This window comes from Gekko japonicus, unplaced genomic scaffold, assembly GCF_001447785.1.
Source record: "Gekko japonicus isolate JY-2015 unplaced genomic scaffold, Gekko_japonicus_V1.1 scaffold1899, whole genome shotgun sequence".
Taxonomy (NCBI): Eukaryota; Metazoa; Chordata; class Lepidosauria; order Squamata; family Gekkonidae; genus Gekko; species Gekko japonicus.
The window spans coordinates 220,979-240,818 of NW_015176509.1; the positions used below are offsets into that span (position 1 = coordinate 220,979).

Consider the following 19,840-nt stretch of genomic DNA (forward strand, 5'->3'; position numbering starts at 1 on the left):
CCCCATAGGCAATGCTGGAGAGCAGAGGACTGCAAAGCCAGACGTAGCAAGAGGAACCCTGTGGGTGAAATGAGAGCTCTGGAAACGATCTGGTCCCCGTTGACCAGAGGTTTCCAAACGAGGGGTCAGGAAAAGGGGCTCACTTCCACTTCTAAGCGCACGACGTGTGAAATCACCACGCAATACAGTCCCACCATGTGGATCAACCAATCCGCACAATGGGGCCATGTACCTTTGCAAACCCAGCTTTGGGAAAGCATCTGAAAGCTTTTTTACAAGGAGGGATTAAATAAAATACCAAGGTCTAGAGAGACTAACTTATGAGATTTCACGTGCTGTTTTGGGTCGCTTAGGCCATACTTCAGAACACAGCCCCAGACGAGATACCCTAGGCGACCCAAAAACGAAGGCAGTGGTCTTGTGAGAAGGAGTCACGCGATTGTGGTACTTTAAAGCTGTTCTGTATTTTATTTAATCCCATTTTCAGAAGCAGGGTGAGGGATAGAACGGGAGAGGCAGAGAGGCTGTGGGTTCAGTGAGATGCCCTCACCTGCCGTGCCCCGTGACCATCTATTGCCACAAACCACCCCGCATTGTGCCGCAGGCAAAGGGAGCAGGCACATGGACAGAGGTGCCCACCGATGACTGGGGTTAGGGAGCCAAGTCCCTGCCAAGCACCACCTTTGCATGCAGAAGGGCCCAGGCGCAATTGCGGGCATCTCCAGGGAAAGACTCCCGGATAGTGGACCCCAGGGGAAGGCCTTCCTCTGCCAGAGTAGCTGCGAGACAGAGACGACGAGACTGACCTCGAGAGACCTAGGAGGTCTCCGTCTAGGCGGTGCCAAATGGCAAACCTCCCACCCCATACCCCCTCACCTCCTGGATGACTTTTTGGCACGGATGTGTCTGCCCATTTTCTACAATGGGGTTGGTATGCCTGAGGAAAGACGAGAGGGAGAGATGGGGTCAAAAAGCCATTTGCATCAGGCCTGGCGTGGAAGAAGGGAATGGGTGCAGCCGTGAGCGTCAGATGCCCACCTTCACGTGGCCCCTGTGTCCGCCTGGTGTTCCGACTCCACACTGACCAGGGAGGAGAGCAGAGCCACTGTTCCTAGGGCCAGAGAGCGGCCCAGAGAACTGTTTGGCCAGGGTTCGGCAGACGCACACCTCTCCAACTCCAAATGAACTGTTTGGCCAGGGTTCGGCAGACGCACGCCTCTCCTTCAACCCCAAACTATACCTATCATCACCCCAAAGGCCATACTTAAGAACACAGCCCCAGGTCACACACTCAGACGATGAGAAACCAAGGGACAAGCCAAGATGTGGACTGGCTACATCTGAACCAGGGTACGTTTTATCTCTCCCCAAGCGACAAAAATTCACTGTCTGTCGTTCCAGGGACAGGGGTGGTGGTGGGGGGAGAAGGACAAAGCCTGAGAAGGACGTGCAAGGTCAAGAGATGGGGCAAGACTCAGGGAACCCAGCCATCTCCGGTTAAAAAGGACCAGGCAGGAGGTGACGGGAAAGACCTCCACCTGAGACCCTGGAGAGCTGTAAAGAGGGGCCGTGGCTCAGTGGTAGAGCATCTGCTTGGCATGCAGAAGGTCCCCAGTTCAATCCCCGGCATCTCCAGTTAAAAGGACCAGGCCGGAGGTGATTTGAGGGTCCTTGGCCTGAGAACCTGGAGAGTGGCTGCCAGTCTGAGTAGACGGTACTGACTTTGATGGACCGAGGGTCTGGTTCAGTTGAAGGGAGCTTCCTGTGCTCATCAAAGACCCCAGGAGGAATCAGCTAAGCAAAGAGGAGAGGGTGCCCAGGGTTCAACCAACACCAGCGTCAGAAGGGCAAAAACCACTGCAAACATTCCGATTCTATACTGGCTTAACCACCAGGGCTCCCACCACAGAATCCTAGGGAGTGGAAAACCCCTGTTAAAGAATCCTCCGTTTCCTCCCGCATCCGCCTGTGCGTGCGGAACTGAGAGCGGGAAGCCAAGGGAGACGAGGCAGGCATGCCTAGGACATTAATCCAACATACAACAAGTACCGTGCACAGATGATTATAACGTATCATAAATAATTATATATTTTTTGAAAAATATTTTTACAATAATTTCTACATATATAATTAATTATCTTAATCACAATTCACAATATAAGAGATATCAAAACGTGCTTTTCACTTTGGAGGAGGCTTGTAGCTCATCAAAAAAAATGTTTTGCAGCGTTCATTGAAAGAGAATTTTGGATTAAAACTTTGGTTATGTGGCAACCTTGTGCTGAAAATTGTCGTTGAACTCCCTGAGGGAGATTCTGAAACAGAAGGATATCTGGACCTCTGTTGGAGGAAGACAGAGCATATGTTATAAAGAGACTTTAAGGAGTCCTCCCTTTTGGAAACTTTTATTTAACAGAGGAGGACTATTATTAATTATATGGTTGTACAATAGCTTTTGAGATTCTTGGAGATGATATTTGATATTTTTGATATCTCTTTTATTGTGAATTGTGATTAAGATGATTAATTATATATGTAAAAACTACTGTAAAATATTTTTCAAAAAAATATACAGTTATTTATGATATGTTATAATCATCTGTGCACGGTACTTGTTGTATGTTGGTTTTCCTACTTATCGTGGGTCCTTGTTTGGTTTTGTGAATTGCTGTATTAGGACATTAATCCAACAGCCACGTTGGTGCGATTCCCCCACACACACACCACCACCACCACAGGTTTCCACTGTTCCCTCTGATCCTGGAGTTTCAGGTTCTGGACAAACGTATTGAAGCAGTCCACCAGCCCTGCAAGCCCATCAGGATTCTCACCGAGCGAGACCGAGTAGCTCCTTACCTAAATATAACAGCAAGGCGATCGAGGGGCACAGTGGGGTCTGAGGAGAGGCCGTTGCTCGGCTCCTGAGAGAGCAGCTGGGGAAAGAGAAGGGAGACAGAGGGTAGAGAAGGGCCCGAGGAAACCCGACACCAGGCAGCCAGGAGTCGGGCTTCTCAACATTCGGCTTGGCCTCGGACTCTTTGGGCTGGTCATCACTTAAGGTGGAACTACGGAGGACGCGGGGCTGCTGCTGAAAACGGGGCCCTGAGCCACAAGCTTCACTCATCCTACAGGACGTTATGCTCAACCCACCCCGAGTCCTGTGGAATCATATTTTTATTTTGTAGAGTATGTATTTCATAGGACTATTTCATGCAATATGTATTTATACCCTGTTTCGTAATCTAAACACAACCTGAGGTCACATTTCATCTATATAACCGACCAGGGGCCATTTCCTGCCGGAGCGCGCCGGAGCAGAGCTCCGACAGTAAGGAGCCCAGGGGGCGGGCACATGCAACAAGCCCCGCCCCCTGCTCCCAGCAGCCCTCAGTCGCGTCACGAGGAGCAAGAAGAAGCAGCCAGGTAAGTTGCAGAGCCCCCCCCCCCCCCCCCCCCTCAGCGAAGACCTCTCCACTCCTCTGCGAGGACAGATCTGCACGTTCTCTCCCCTCCCCCCAATAGCTAGCAATCCAAAACAGCCCAGTGGAGCCTGAGCGGTGGGTGTTGCCTTCTGACACACTTCCGGTGATGTCAGGGGGTGTGGCCTATGCAAATGAGCTATGCTAATGAGTTGTGCTAATGAGCCCCTGCACCTCTTTTTCTACCAAATGACCCCTGTAACCGACAAATTAGACTTAATACAAATCCAGATTGTATCCTCTTCTTTTTCTTATTCCCGTATCCGACCCGCCTATATTCATCCCGAGTTCTGACCCCACACCCAGGTGTGCTCCCCTGCCCAGCTCCCACCAGAAGAGGCAGGCGAGTGGAGGTGGGGGAAGGCGCCACTGTAATGATTATGCTCAGCTGAGCTTCACGCTACACAGAGGATTCAAACGGGAGCTTCCATTTTCAGTGGCGGCTTGGAATTCTCGGGCACATCGAAGTTCTGCCCTTAGCGGACAATAAAGGCGCTCTTGGTGTTCACAGAAGTCAAAACACGGGCTCCTGTCCCCAATACTGGGGGTTGTTCTTTGAGTCTTCTCATCATCATTTATATCCTAAATTTCCCTCCAGGGAAATGCTCCCTCCCTAGGTTAAGAAAGCCAGAGTCACACTAAGTTACCAGCATACCTTTTTCAGCGCCATCACCTGAACGGCACAAAGTTCACTGAGACACGCCGAGATCTTCTCCAGGGGAAGCCTAGCCAGCACCAACGCCGTTCCTGCATGCCGAGACACACAAAAATCACAGGGGGGGGGGAAACACCTTTCAGGAGGCCCATTACGGCTGACGACACTCCACCCTAACCAACGGCAGCCCTCCACGGTCTCAGGCCTGGGGTTTTTCCCAGCTCTGCTATCTGAGATCCAGGGACTGAAGCGAGAGACACCCCAAGCGGTGTCCCCAGCCAACCCGGGCTGACCTGCCTGACCGTTACGGTCATCTCCAAAGGACTTGTTTCCCCGGGGGGAGATTCGCCCGTCCCTTTCTGTTCCTGTCTTCGCTTGGCACTCCCCCAATGGTCCCTCCTTCCTAACCAATGTGATTTTTTTGGGGTGGTGGTGGTATGCATTTTAACTGTTTTGTATGTATCTTCGTTCTGTTTTTGAACTCTTTCTAAAATGGTTTTTGTGACATGCCTGGGAGACGGGTTGATTTTAATGGTTTGTATGCAAACCATTAAATCTTCCGGGTATGTTGTGGGTATGTAGGGCTGTCTTTCGGCTATGCTCCTGCAGAGTGCAGGGGGCTGGACCCTCCTTCAAATATCAAAGTGAGCCCAGAACCCCCCGCAGTTCCCTTTATGCCACCCCCTTACCCTTACCCAGCTTGATGTAGTGGTTAAGTGCGCGGACTCTAATCTGGGAGAACCGGGTTTGATTCCTCACTCCTCCACTCACAGCTGCTAGATGACCTTGGGCAAGCCGTAGCTCTGTCAGAGCTGTTCTCTCAAGGGCAGTTTCTGTCAAGAGCTCTCCCAGCCTCACCTGCCTCACAGGGTGTCTGTTGTGGGGAGGGGGCGGGAAAAGAAGTTTGTCAGCCACTCTGTGACTCCTTCGGGTAGTGAAGGGTGGGGTAGAAATCCAATCTCTTCTTCTCTTCTTCTTCTTCTAATTTATACAGCTACCTTCCTTAAGGAACTCCATCTCAAGCAACTCAGAGCTACGCTTTAAGAGTGGATGACAGCCCCTTACTCTCCCCTAATGAGTGGTTTTCAATATAGTATCCCAGAAGGCTGGACGGCCAACTTTCGGGTATGTTGTAGGGCTGTCTTTCGGCTCTGCTCCTGCAGAGGGCAGGGGGCTGGACTAGATGACCTGCAAGACCCCTTCCAACGCTAACTTTCTAGGATTCATAATGTCATTTTCTTCCTTTTTGCCCTAACCTGGCTCATCCAGGATAGCCAGATCTCATCAGATCTCAGAAGCTAAGCAGGGTCGGCCCTGGCTCGTCCTTGGATGGGAGACCACCAAGGAAGTCCAGGGTAGGAAATGGCAAAACCACGCGGAGGGTAGGAAATGGCAAAACCACCTCTGCTAGTCTCTTGCTTAGGGAACACCACAGAATCAGGCGTGACCTGATGGCACTCACACACACACACACACACAAAGTGAGTTTATCAGGTATGCTTTAAATTGTCAGCCTCCCCGGCACCCCTTATAAGGGCAGAAAGGCCCTTATGTAAAGAATACCAATAATGGTCGATCCTGGACCATAGCTGACTGGCTCTCCAAGCAGCCAGCAGCTCCCTGGTGTCCAGGCCAAAGAAGGTCCACAGAAGAAGAAGAGGAAGAAGAAGAGATTGGATGTATACCCCACCCTTCACTCGGGAGTCTCAGAGCGGCTTACAAACTCCTTTCCTTTCCCCTCCCCACAACAGACACCCATGTTCCCTCTAAGCTGTGGAGACTTGTGGCTGCAGTCACCGTCAATGTTCCCTCTAAGCTGTGGAGTCTTGTGAACAAGAATTCTACTTTGTGAGCACCTAGCATTAAAGTTGTGAGCGAGCGATTTGGGTATTGCATGAATGAGTTTGCTCTGGAGCCCCATCCTTCCTGAGCTGAGACAAAAATGTGTGAGCTGGAGGCTAAAAAACTGTGAGCTAGCTCACACTGGCTCAGCTTAGAGGGAACACTGCCTGTGAGGTAGGCGGGGCTGAGAGAGCTCTCTGGAGGACTGCCCTTTCAAGGACAGCTCTCTGACAGAACTACGGCTTGCCCAAGGTCATCCAGCGGCTGCAAGTGGAGGAGTGGGGAATCAAACCCGGTTCTCCCAGATTAGAGTCTGCGCACTTAACCACTGTACCAAACTGGCTCTCAACTGGAGACGTCGTCCTCCCGCGCAGCCGGCTTTCCGCCTTCTGCCGTCCCGTGGCAGCCTGCTTAAAACTGCGTCAGCAGGACACGTGATCACTCTGAACGCGAACTCACAGAGCCTCTTATGTCTCTGAGAGGGAAGGAAGGATGGGTGCAGAGTGCCACACAATCCTCCAGGATGGTGCTCCCCAGCCCACCCTGGTGGGACGCTCCAACCCCGACACTGCCTACCAGCCTCTCCCCTGTAAGCCGAGAGCGCCTCCTAGAGTGCCACGCGTGGCCATGTTCATGTACTGTGGGGGGCGGGGGACCTGTCTCCATGTCCCCACAGGGCTCGTCCGGCAGGCATCGGCAAAGGGAAGTTGTCTCTCAACACTCACCCGGAAGGACTTCTGCCTAGCAGAGGCTTTTCCGTCTGATCCCACTGAAGGAACAAAACGGCCCAGTAAAGGTCTGGCTACCAGCTGCGGCCTCCCTTCCGGAGGATCGAGGCTTGAATGTGGGGAGGCTGCCTCTGCCGAGTCCCGCCCTTTGGCCTCTCAAGGGGGATTACTGTTCCCCTACGCTCAAGCACGTAACTGTGTGGGCTAATGCCGCCATGGGGTTGCTGTGTTCCCCCTGCTGGAATGCGCTTCAGGTTTCCCGTTATCTCTGCTGTGGCCTTGGAGACTTGCTCGGCCGCACCGCTGGAGCTTCAGGCCATTTTCCTGAGCGCACTTGCTTGCTTTCGCTTATTGGCTCATACCTATCAGGGGGGACCTGTATGAACTGAGTAGAACTGTTTGGGTTCCCGCCTAACACCCCCCCCATTCCTGACGCAGACAGTGTCGAATGATGACCTGAGCACCTTCCTGAACCTTAATAAAGGAACGCTGTTGAGTCTGAGCACGCCCTCTGCCTGGCATGTGATTCCCACTACAGGAACAAAAGGGCTCTCCAAAGGTCCGGCGGCGGACAGGGCTGCCTGTTCTGGGTGCGGAAACATCTGCGCAACTGGGCGTGGGGCCTGGGGAGGGCGGGGCTCGGAGAAGGGGCGGGACCTCAGCAGGATGAAAGGCCACAGAGTCCACCCTCCCAAGCAGCCGTTTTCTCCGGGGGGGGGGGGGGAACTGTCATTTGGAGATCAGCTGTCATTCCGGGAGACCTCCAGACCCCACCTGGAGGATCGAGTAACGACTTATACACTGCAAGAAACTATTGTAAATGGACGTGTTCTGTTTATAACTTATCGTTCCGTTTAACAATAACATTCGGTTTGTTCAGTTTAACAACTACCAGATATTGTTAAACTGAATGGACTGAATATATGTACCTGACAAGGATGTTATAATAGCACGCTATGCACTTTATAGAATGATAGTTATAAATAGAGATGTGAAGGCGTGGGGGAAAAAACCGGAAAAATTCGGGAATGATAGTTATAAATAAGAGATGTGAAGGCCTGGAAAAAACCCGGGAAAAAACCCGTCCCGACTCCCATCCCCCCCAGTTTTTTCCTGAAGCCTTTTTTGTTTTTTTCCGAAAAACTGGAAAAATTGAAAAAAGAAAAGGGGGGGAAATTGATTATGGAACATTTTATTTTAACATGACGAATAAAATATTTTGAGACAAGGGGTTCAAATATTTTCCAAATCATTTCTAAAAAATACGTATGGTCTCAGATTGATCTGATTTCTGAGGACACGGAGGACAAGCAAGTCCTAGGTTACCAACTGCACTCTCCAATGCAAGAAGATGCATTTCTTCCTTTAGGAGGTGCTGTTGTCACAAGAAAAGAAAAAGGTTTCAGTTTTGTTTTTGCATGTGGGTAGGTATTCTGTTTGTAAGAATTGTTTGGATGCACTATATTTTTAATATGCTAGTTGTGATAATTTCATGCCAAGTGAAAATGTCCATAGTCATATTTTATGTTCCTAAAGTAACAGAATGACTTTCGATCTGGAGAAGAAAAAAGAAGTGCTAATGTAGCATTTTCCCACCATTTTTCCGAAAATTTCCATTTCCCCTCCAAAAAAACCAGGGGGAAAAATGGAGTTTTTTTCCAAGCTTCAAAATTTCCGGAAATTTTACATCTCTAGTTATAAACAGAACACGTTAATTTACAATAGTTTCTTGCAGTGTGTATTTATCCGTTACTTGTAGAAGAAGAAGAGACTGGATTTAATCCCCCGCCCTTCACTTGGGAGTCTCAGAGCGGCTGACAAACTCCTTTCCCTTCCCCTCCCCACAACAGACACCCTGTGAGGTGGGTGGGGCTGAGAGAGCTCTGACACAAACTGCTCTTTTTCAAGGACAGCTGTGCCAGAGCTTGTGACTGACCCAAGGTCCCAGCAGCAGGTGCCAGTGGAGGAGTGGGGAATCAAACCCGGTTCTCCCAGAGTAGAGTCCGCACACTTAACCACGACACCAAACTGGCTCTCCTGAACACTGCCGCTCGGGTTGCTACACCCACCTGGAGGAGGGCAACACCAGCTGTGTCCTGCCTTCCGCAGCAGAAAGGCTTGAAGGTGGGGGTGCTGCCTCTACCGAGTCACACCCTTCGGTCTACCCAGGCCGGTCCCGTCTCCTCTGGCTGGCAGAGGGGCTCCCCGGGGTCTCAGGCAGAGGTCCCCCTGGTCACCTCCTGCCCAAGTTTTACTTAACAGAAGACGCTGGGGATCGTAGCTGGGCCCTTCCGCATGCCAGGCGGTCGCTGTGCTGTTGAGCCGTAAAACCCCAACCCTGAGTGTCTTAAAGATCCCGGCCCCACCGGTGGACCTCCTGACGGCCCCTGGTGTTTTTGGCCACTGTGTGACAGAGTGTTGGAGTGGATGGGCCATTGGCCTGATCCAACATTGGCTTCTCTTATGTTCTTATATTCTTATCAGAAGGTACCACAGCTGGGCTATTATCAGGTGCTAGACGGAGCACATCACATGACTCCCATCCTGCAGATCTTTCACTGACTGCACTGGTTACATATGGGCTGCGGTGGCTCAAGGGGTTAAGACGCTGAACTGCAGACTGGAAGGTCGGTAGTTCAGCAGTTTGAGACCCGAGTGCCGCATGACGGAGTGAGCTCCCGTCTCTGGCCCCAGCTCCTGCCAACCTAGCAGTTTGAAAGCAAGAAATTCCAAGTAAATAGGTACCGCTTCGGTGGGAAGGCAGCAGCGTTCCGTGCACCCTGGCATCCAGCCATGCCAGCCACGTGACCACGGAAACGTCTCTGGACAGTGCTGGCTCTTCGGCTTGGAAACGGAGATGAGCACCGCATCCCTAGAGTCGGATTCGACTGGCTTTCGAGCAAGGGAAACCTTTACCTTTTACCTAATAGGGTTACACTGCACAGAATAGTAAAAAGCCCAGTAGCACCTTTAAGACTAACAAACTTTATTGTAGCGTAGGCGTTCAAGAAACGCCGCTCTCTTTGTCAGATGCATGGAGGGAATGAAGAAACTGGCCAGAGATATACAGGCGGTAAGGGGAGAGGGGGCGAGAGGATACAGAAAGGGCCAGGTAAGTGCAAAGCAGTTGCAAAAGTCATGAAAAGGGTAGAATGCGCAATCCAGGCTGGGAGAAACCCCTTCCTGCTATTGATGAATCTGAATGGAATACCTGAGTTCCTTCTGGTCATGAGATTCCCCGTTCAAAGCCCTGCACAGAATGGTTTTACAGACCTGCTTGGGTAAATGATTAGGGACTGTGGCCCTGCATCGCTGTGCATCGCTTACTGTAAGTAGGGCCCTATTTGTGTCATTTCTGTACCGCTTCACGTCTCGTGTCTGAACACTCATGGCTCTGCTTCGGTTCTGTCTGGGGGTTCCAGACTTCTATGATCCTAATGCGTTTGGTTAACTGAACGTCCCATTATTTTTGTGACTGCACTGACTCGCTCTGCGTAATCTGCCTGGCGTCCCTGGGAGAAAGGCGACTACAGAAACATAAATAAATAAATTGGTGGGGCAGGCTCTGTAGTCCACGGAATGACACCAGAAACTTTCTAACCAATTTTGCAGGGCAAAAGCCCATACTCTTCTAACGCTCTACGTTTTAATTGGTTTTTAAATTGTGCTGAATTTTATGTTGTTGTAGACCGCCCTGAGCCCCTGAGCGTAAGCGGGGAAGGGCGGTTAAGAAATCTAAATAAATAAATAAAGGGCGCGTACCTTTAAGGAGCCCGACGGCTGCCTCCGGCGACAGCATGAAGGAGTCCAGGGACCGGGCGATTTCCAGCAGGCCGCTGAAGTGCTGGGCCATGTGGTCCCGGCACACGGAGCAGATGTTGTGGATGGCTTTGGCGGCGACCGAGGCCAGCTGCTTCTCACAGAGGCCCTTCATCAAAAAGCCCAGCACCGGATCTTTTTTTGGGGGGGGAGGAACCAGGAAGGAAGCGGTTAACTGGGGGGGAATCACTTTCTTCCTTGCGTCGACTGTTAGGAGAAAAGGGGCTTTAGGAGGAATCACGCCTCGCCAAGCCAAAGAATCATAGAATCACACAGAGTTGGAAGGGGCCACACAGGCCATCTAGTCCAGCCCATGCGCGATGCAGGATCAGCCTAGAGCAGGGGTGTCAAACATGCGGCCCGGGGGCCGGATCAGGCCCCCGGAGGGCGTCTATCAGGCCCGCCGTGGAACTGGCTGTCTTCTGCTTCTTCTTCCAGTTCTGCTGCTGCTGCGTCATCGTAGGTTTGCAGCTTACGCATACACACCTGAACAGCATACTCAAGACTGCAACCGCACGGACATTTTGGTGCAATAATTCAGAGCAAGAGGTGTCAGTTATCAGACACAGTTAAATGAACAAAATATTGCAAGAGTGCTAATGTTTCAGGCATGTTTTTATTTTAAGTAAAAAGAAACCCTTTGTGTTTGCGTCCTTTATAAAGTTTATATCTCCGGTACCTGGCATTACATTTTAGGCCACACGTGGCCCGGCCCAACGAGGCCTCATGTATGTCAGATCTGGCCCTCGTAACAAATGAGTCCGACACCCCTGATCCCTGACAAGGGTTTGTCCAGCCGCTGCTTCAGGACGCCCAGGGAGGAGGGGGAGCTCACCAGTGTTCCCTCTAAGCTGAGTCAGTGTGAGCTAGCTCGCAGTTTTCTAGCCTCCAGCTCACACATTTTTGTCTCGGCTCAGGAAGGGACGGCTCCAGAGCGAAGTGATTTATGCAGCAGCCAGATCACCTGCTCACAACTTTAATGCCCAGTAGCTCACAAAGCACAACTTTTGCTCTCAGGACTCCACAGTTTAGAGGGAGCGTTGGAGCTCACCGTCTAAGAATATCACTAAAGTGTTTTAACAAACTACCATTTAAAAATTAACCTGGGAAAAAGCCCACCAGATTCCCTAAGCCCTTCCCGCCCTTCATTTAACCCCATTCTTGGGAGCCCTCTCCTCGGCTGCCAACAGGAACAGCTCCCTGCCCTCCTCTAAGGGACACAGACCTTCGAAGACTTCCAGAGAGCCATCCCGTCCCGTCTGCCCCTCAGCCTCCTCTTCTCCAGACTGAACCTCCCCGAGTCCCTCCAGCCTTTCCTCACAGAGCCAGAAACAATCTGCCAGCAGCCAATGGAGTGGCGGACTGACTGGAAAAGATCTTCTTGCCCGTTAAGCACCTGGCTGAAAAAGGACAGTGCCGCCTCAGACGACACACGGGGGTGGCCTTTTTTTCCAACGCCCCTCAACGCGAGAAGCCCTGACCTGGGTGGCCCAGCCTTGCCCAGTCTCGTCAGGTCTCGGAAGCTAGGCAAGGTCTGCCGTGGTCTGTGCTTGGAGGGGAGACTGCCGAGGAAGGCCAGGGTTGCTACGCAGAGGCAGGCGAGGGCAAAACCACCTCTGAACGTCTGGGATGGCCCAGGCTGGCCCAATCAAACATTGGAAGCTAAGCAAGGATGGCTCTGGTCAGTCCTTGGAGGGGAGACCACAGAGGAAGACCAGGGTTGCTGTGCAGAGGCAGGCGATGGCCAACCACCTCTGAATGTCTCTTGGCTTGTGGAGTGGAGGACCGACTGGAAAAAGATCTTCTAGCCCGTTAAGCACCTGGCTGAAAAAGGACCGTGCCGCCTCAGACGACACACGGGGGTGGCATTCTTTTTTCAACGCCCCTCAACGCCAGAAGCCCTGACCTGGGTGGCCCCGCCTAGCCCGGTCTCGTCAGGTCTCGGGAGCTAGGCAGGGCCTGCTGTGGTCTGTGCTTGGATGGAAGACGGCCGAGGAAGTCCAGGGTTGCTACGCAGAGGCAGGCGAGGGCAAACCCACCTATGGATGTCCCTTGCCTTGACAACCCTATAGGGTTGCCGTAAGTCGGCTGCAACCCTTTAATGTTGTGACTGAAACTTCCATCTCGTATTGCCGCCTGTCGAACCCTGCATTGCTATCAACTGACAACTGCGTGGATCCTGGACTGGAGGGACCCAAGTCCGGATCCGGAAGAGGCTTGCTTGCCAGACAGAACAGCAGACACGGGTTGGGGGCAGTGTTCCCTCTAAGCTGAGTTAGTGTGAGTTAGCTCACACAGAGGCAGGCAAGGGCAAACCACCTCTGAATGTCCCTTGCCTTGACAACCCTATAGGGTTGCCGACTCAATGTTCCCTCTAAGCTGTGGAGTCTTGTGAGCAAAAATTCTGCTCTGGGAGCTGCTGGGATTAAAGTTGTGAGCCAGTGATTTGGCTACTGCATTAAATTAGTCTGCTCTGGAGCCCTCCCTCCCTGAGCTGAGACACAAAAGTGTGAGCCGGAGGCTAAGAAACGGTGAGCTGGCTCACACTAACTCAGCTTAGAGGGAACAGTGCTCTGGAGCCACCCTTCCTGAGCTGAGACACAAATGTGTGAGCTGGAGGCTAAGAAACTGTGAGCTGGCTCACACTAACTCAGCTTAGAGGGAACAGTGGTTGCCGTAAATCAGCTGCGAGCCTTTAATGTTGTGACTGAAACCTCCATCTCGTATTGCCACCAATCGAACCCTGCGTTGCTATCACCTGACAACTGCGTGGATCCTGGACTGGAGGGACCCAAGTCCGGATCCGGAAGAGGCTTGCTTGCCAGACAGAACAGCAGACACAGGTTGGGGGACGGGGGGGCGGGGGGGAGAGCACGTCCCCCGTAACCACTCACCAAGGAAGTGGGGGTTTCTGTCCACCACTTCGCTCATCTCGCCGACCAGCTCGATGCTTGTGTAGCGGACAGCCACGTGTACCGTCTCGGGCAGGCGCACCACCCCGTCCAGCACCTCCACCAGCGTCGGATTGTTCTCCCTGAGAGCAGGAGGCAAGCCGGTTAGTCGCCGGGTCAACGAACAGAGCCCCAAGGCCGCGACAAAAGCAGCAATAGTTACTTCCTCGGTTGTTTTACAGCGTTGCCATCACAAAACGCACCACTTAAAACTTTGTTCACGTGTACAATTGCACTCTCGGGCGTACTTATGAAATCTAGTAGTACAGATGCCTTTCAGGGGCCGTCCTAACTGGAGGCATACCCTTTCTGAGCCCGCCGAGGCCAATGGCTTTAAAAGGGCGTAACTCTGCTTAGGGTCAGGATTCGAGTCCAGCGGGACTTTAAAGACCAACAAGATTTGCAGGTGAAGCACAAACCTGTGGCTGCCGTGCTCCCCTTGCCCAATTGGAAACACACAGTCGGAGTCCAACGAGTTAGATGAATATCTGATTCAATGCATTTAAAACAGGGAATACAGGGGCTGAGTGCCTTCGCACTTCAGCCATTCCAAAGCCGTATTCTGCCATAACCAGGAAGGGGCAGAAGGCCTTACACCCCAAATGACTTCACATATAGTTTACACATTAAAGAGGTAAAGGTAAAGGTTCCCTTGCTCGAAACCCAGTCGAGTCCGACTCTAGGGTTGCGGTGCTCATCTCCGTTTCAAAGCCGAAGAGCCAGCGCTGTCCGAAGATGTTTCCGTGGTCATGTGGCCGGCATGACTAGACACCAAGGCGCACGGAACGCTGTGACCTTCCCACCGAAGCGGTACCTATTCATCTACTTGCAATTTCTTGCTTTCGAACTGCTAGGTTGGCAGTTGCTGGAACTAGAGACGGGAGCTCACTCCGTCATGTGGCACACTTGGGTCTTGAAGCCTGCAGTTCAGCGTCTTAACCACTTGAGCCACCGCAGCTCCAGTTTACACATTAAAGAATCTCTAATTTGAGCCCAGCAGGGAACATCACAGAAACATCACTTCACTCAGTGCGTCTCGGTGTCAGTAATTACGCTTCCTTGTCTGGTCTCCCGAACAATGCGAAATGCTGAAGAACACCGGCAGGACCCTTTCTGGCCTTGCTGAAGGTCAGCCTCATGCCTCGCTTCTGGAGAGCTAGCTGATAAGGGCCGTGACTCGCCTTAAGCTTAGCTCTTGGCAGGCTTCCCGGTACCAGATGTTTTGAGAACACTTCCAGAGTTAACCGCCCTTCTTTCACCTGGGCACGAGCTTTCGAGAGACCAGCGGGAGTGGAAGTCCCTGTCTGACGAATGAAGCTTTGACTCCCGGAAGCTCATACCCTGGAAACTCTTGTTGGTCTCTAAGTGGCTATTGGTCTCTTCTACTGCAGACCAACGCAGCTACCCTGTTTAGGACGCCACTCTTAGTTTTATGCAAGGAAAGACTAGGCTCAGGCCCGTAGCCAGGATCTTGTGGCTTGTGGGGCAAGTTTTTTTCTGGTGGGGCTGAAGTTCTCGGTGCAGAAAGAAAAGCCATAGGAAGGAAGGAAGGAAGGAAGGAAGGAAGGAAGGAAGGAAGGAAGAAGTTACCTGGACAGATCTCTAAATTGCAAGCTGTCAACTGCTTTAGAGGACAGTCCTCAGCTGCTGCAAGTTAATCACTGCTGCCAGCATAAGCCACAGTTCTGATAACAAGCCGGCAGGCGGGGAGTGATGACTTCTGTAGTCAAGACAGCTAACGCTTAGGCAGAAAAACTCTCTTCAAGGAGACCAGTTTCTTGACACAGAGCTAGAAGGGATCCTAGAGGTCACCTACTCCAACCCCCTTGCTCAGTGCGGGAACTAGTCAACTACAGCACCCCACTCTGCTTAAAGGAGCTGACACCTTTAAAAAAAGTTTTAAATTGATTGGAAAAAGGCATTTACAGGAGAAATTCTTGTGGGGCGGTGCCTTTAAGAAAGGGGGCAGAGGTCATAGCTACGGGAGAGGGGGAGAGAGAGAGCTGCAAACTGCAGCATCCAATGCCACCTCAGCACAGGCATAATACAGTTTTTGCTATCAGAGAGGTAGGGAGGGGGAAATGAAAGGCGAAAACCGAACACACCATTTTTGCAGTAAAAAAAAGAAGGAACATGCATTATCAGCACAGAAACTGTCATACGCACACAACACGGCTAGCAGGCGGTTTGAAAACGGACCTAAACTTTGTAACGCGGGAAACACTGGAATGCTGGAAGCACTGTGCTCCTCAGCAGCGCATTATCACACACATTAGAGCGCATTATCTGTGGGCAAAATCAGTCACAATTCGAACAATAGATGCACTATTTCATAGCAATGCGTCTAGGGCTCTCTGGAATGACCAGTGTCGCCACTGGGAAAAACTGAAAAGTCTCCAGAAAGAGGGCACAACGATGGCCCAGCGGTGATCAGCCATGGCACGGCCCACAGGGTGGATATGTGCCTCCGGCCTCCCAGGTACTCACTGGTCCACGCTCTTGGCTATCGAAGCCATGATGAAGAGCACCGCTTCCGTCACTTCCCAAGAAGGGTTGCCTTCCTTCAGGGTTGCATAAAGCTGTGGAGAGAAGGAGACGAGAGATGCTGAGCCGAGGAATGGAAGGTGCTCTGAGCAAGGAGAGAGGAGAAAGTGAGGCAGGACGAGCCCTTTCACGTCTCCGGGCAGACTCCAGCTCCGGGGAGTCACACACAGCAAGCAGGGCGTTTGCTTTCAAAGGTTTGGGAGCGCAGAGGCAGCTGAGCCGGAAACAAACGTCTGCGTGGTTAGAGAACGGTGCAGCTTTGCAGCCTCTGATAAGAGCTGTTCTTGAAAAAGAGCAGTTTCTCTCAGGAGCTCTCTCAGCCCCACCTACCTCACAGGGTGTCTGTGGTGGGGAGGGGAATGGAAAGGAGTTTGTGAGCCGCTCTGAGACACCTTCGGGTAGTGAAGGGCGGGGTATAAACCCAGTCTCTTCTTCCTCTTCTTCTAAGACAGGGAGGTCACTGACACAGGTGTGCAAGCAAGGGAAGAAGAAGAAGAAGAGGAGGAGGAGGAGGAGGAGGAGGAGGAGGAGGAGGAAGATGAAGAGGAGAAGAAGGAGAAGGTTGGCTTTCTACCCCGCCCTTCACTACCCGAAGGAGTCTCAGAGCGGCTCACAAACTCCTTTCCCTTCCCCCTCCCCACAACAGACACCCTGTGAGGTAGGCGGGGCTGAGAGAGCTCTGACAGAAACTGCTCTTTTTCAAGGACAGCTCTGACAGAACTTGTGACTGACCCAAGGTCACACCAGCAGCTGCAAGTGGAGGAGAGGGGAATCAAACCCGGTTCTCCCAGATTAGAGTCCGCGCACTTAACCACTACACCAAACTGGCTGGAGGTGCAGGTGGGATGAAGAACGACGGCCGTTCGGGATCTATGCCTGCCCCCAAACCGGAGTAAAGCACTGACTGCATTTCAGGCCATCTGAAACAATGAGAATCACAGGAGACTGGGGGGAAATACCCCCCCCCCATTTTCACGGTCTCCCCACCTGGGCAAAACATTCCACAGAGCCGACGAGGAAGATCAAGTCCTTCACCAGGTCCGATACCCTCATCCGGAACTCTCCGAAGTCGTCCGTCTCCTCGGGAATCCCTTCCTGGAAGAGGAAATTTGGGGGGACGGGACACAAAAGTGGTGTGTGGAATGGGAAGAAATCAAGTTCTAAGCCAAGTCATGCAGAAAGAGACAGGGCAGCCGTTCGCTAATAAATTAAAAAAGCCAGGAAACTGGGTTTTATTCACGGCTTGCCGCAACGGCTCTCTGGGCGCACAGACAAGACCGCGCTCATTTATCCCTCGTGGTTTCATCAAATAAGACACCCTTACGGACCGCTTCTTCTGAAGCTCAAAGCGGTGGTAAGTAAAATAACAATTCCTGGGTCTTCTCTCTTGGATACATGAACCAGACCACTGGTCCATCAAGGTCAGTATTTATTTATTTTATTTATTTTATTTTTGTATTTATATTGTCTACTCAGACTGGCAGCTGCTCTCCAGGGTCTCAGGCAGAGGTCTTTCCCATCACATGCTGCCTGGTCCTTTTTAACTGGAAATGGCAGGGACTGAACCGGGGACCTTCTGCATGCCAGGCAGAGGCTCTGCCGCTGAACCACAGCCCCTCTTTACGGCTCTCCAGGGTCTCAGGCGGAGGCCTTTCCCATCACCTCCTGCCTGGTCCTTTTTAGCTGGAGATGCCGGGGACTGAACCTGGGACCTTCTGCATGCCAGGCAGAGGCTCTGCCACTGAGCCACGGCCCCCCTTTGCAGCTCTCCAGGGTCTCAGGTGGAGGTCTTTCCCATCACCTCCTGCCTGGACCTTTTTCAACTGGAGATGCCAGGGATTGAACCTGGGACCTTCTGCATGCCAAGCAGAGGCTCTGCCACTGAGCCACGGCCCCTCTTTACTGCTCTCCAGGGTCTCAGGAGGAGGTCTTTCCCATCACCTACTGCCCAGTCCTTTTTAACTGGAGATGCTTCCGGGGATTGAACCTGGGACCTTCTGCGTGTCAAGTACAGGCTCTGCCACTGAGCCACAGCCCCTCTTTACAGCTCTCCAGGGTCTCAGGCAGAGGTTTTTCCCATCACCTACTGCCTGATCCTTTTAAACTGGAGATGCCGGGGATTGAACCTGGGACCTTCTGCATGCCACGCAGATGCTCTGCCACTGAGCTATGGCCCTTCCCCCACAAAATCACAGAGGGTACCCTGAGAAAAGCTAGCATCACTACCAAAAGGCCTTTTCATGCCACACAGAAACTTCACAGTGTTGATCTGATTCAGTTACATCAGGAGTGAATCTGTAATTCACCGCTGAGGGAACAAAAAAGCAGCAGAGGGAATGGCTTTATTGCAACACACAGGAAGTTAAAAAAAACCAGGAAGCACAAGACGATTGCTAGGAAGGGAGGGGCCACAGCTCAGTGACACAGCCCACGTCATGGCTTGGCATGCCAAAGATCTCACCGATGCTGGTGCAATTATTGTGGCAGGGTCTCCTTTTTTTATGCGATTTAACAGGACATTTTCCCATCCAAGTAAATAACTCTAGGCCCCTTATGTGAACCAAGGCAGGGTTACCAACTGCAGGCTGGGAAATTCCTAGAGATTTGGGGGGTGGAACCTGAGAAAGGGAGGGTTTGGGGAAGGGGGGAGACCTCAGAGGGGCACAATGCCACAGAATCCACCCTCCAGAGCAGCCGTTTTCTCCAGGGGAACCGGTCTCTGTAATCTGGAGATCAGCGAGGGATGCCAGCCTCCAGGTAGGACGTGGGAATCCCCTGGAATTGCACTTATGGAAGTCAGTTCCCCTGCAGACAAAGGCTGCTTTGGAGGGTGGGCTGCATAGCATTTGCACCCCGCTGGGGCCCCCCCCCCCCCCCCCAGGCTCCATCCCCAAATCTCCAGGAGTTTCCCAACCTGGATCTGGCAACCATACAATCAGCTATAGGCTCCACCTGGAGATTCACACCTCTATCATCATCATTATCAAGGCTCTTTTCGTAGCAGGGACTCCTTTGCATATTAGGCGACACACCCCTAATGGAGCCAATCCTCCAAGAGCTTACAGAGCTCTTCTTACGGGGGGGGGGGGGGGGGGGGGCTACTGTAAGCTCTTGGAGGATTGGCTACATTACGGGTGTGTCACCTAATATGCAAAGGAGTTCCTGCTACAAAAAGAGTCCTGATTTCGTTATCATTATCATAATCATCATCAGGGCTTTTTTTTGTAGAAAAAGGCCAGGAGGAATTCATTAGCATAACAGGCCACACCCAACAGCAGGAACTCATTAGCATATTAGGCCACACCCCTGATAGCACAGTTTATTGGCATATTAGGCCACACACCCCCACGTTACCAGAAGTGTGCTCATCCAGCCACACCCACCTTTTGCTTCTTATTCTGTTTACCTTGTTTGTTGTCCAGACCCAGGGCTTTTTTTGTAGCAGGAACTTCTTTGCATGTTAGGCCACACACCCCTAATGTAGCCAATCCTAATGAGTGTCCGCTGTTAGGTGTGGCCTATTATGCTAATGAGTTCCTGCTGGGTGTGGCCAACTCAGGAGCCAGCCGGAACTCCATTCCTGTGCGTTCCTGCCCAAAAATAGCCCTGATCACCATCAATGATGACGGACGACGACATGATTTCTAAACTGCCCTCCCCCTGAAGGGCTCAGGGCGGTGTAGAAGACGAGAGAAGAAGAAGAAAAGGAGAATGGATTTATACCCCACCCTTCACTACCCGGAGGAGTCTCAGAGCGGCTCACAAACTCCTTTCGTGAACAAGTTAAAAAGCAGTGGACCAAGTACTGATCCCTGCAGTACC

The 19,840-nt window shown here is 51.9% G+C and overlaps 1 protein-coding gene across 1 annotated transcript in view; it reads right to left on the minus strand.

The window, feature by feature from the left end:
* TNPO3 (transportin 3) overlaps positions 1 to 19,840 on the minus strand; it is a 67,410-nt gene that overhangs the window by 17,578 nt on the left and 29,992 nt on the right. Inside the window, exons 10-16 of the mRNA XM_015427347.1 lie at positions 17,006 to 17,113; positions 15,962 to 16,053; positions 13,418 to 13,557; positions 10,467 to 10,658; positions 4,135 to 4,226; positions 2,857 to 2,933; positions 877 to 937 (exon numbers count right to left, since the gene is read on the minus strand). Coding sequence (XP_015282833.1) covers positions 877 to 937; positions 2,857 to 2,933; positions 4,135 to 4,226; positions 10,467 to 10,658; positions 13,418 to 13,557; positions 15,962 to 16,053; positions 17,006 to 17,113 — 762 coding nt within the window. The remainder of the gene's footprint in view (positions 1 to 876; positions 938 to 2,856; positions 2,934 to 4,134; positions 4,227 to 10,466; positions 10,659 to 13,417; positions 13,558 to 15,961; positions 16,054 to 17,005; positions 17,114 to 19,840) is intronic.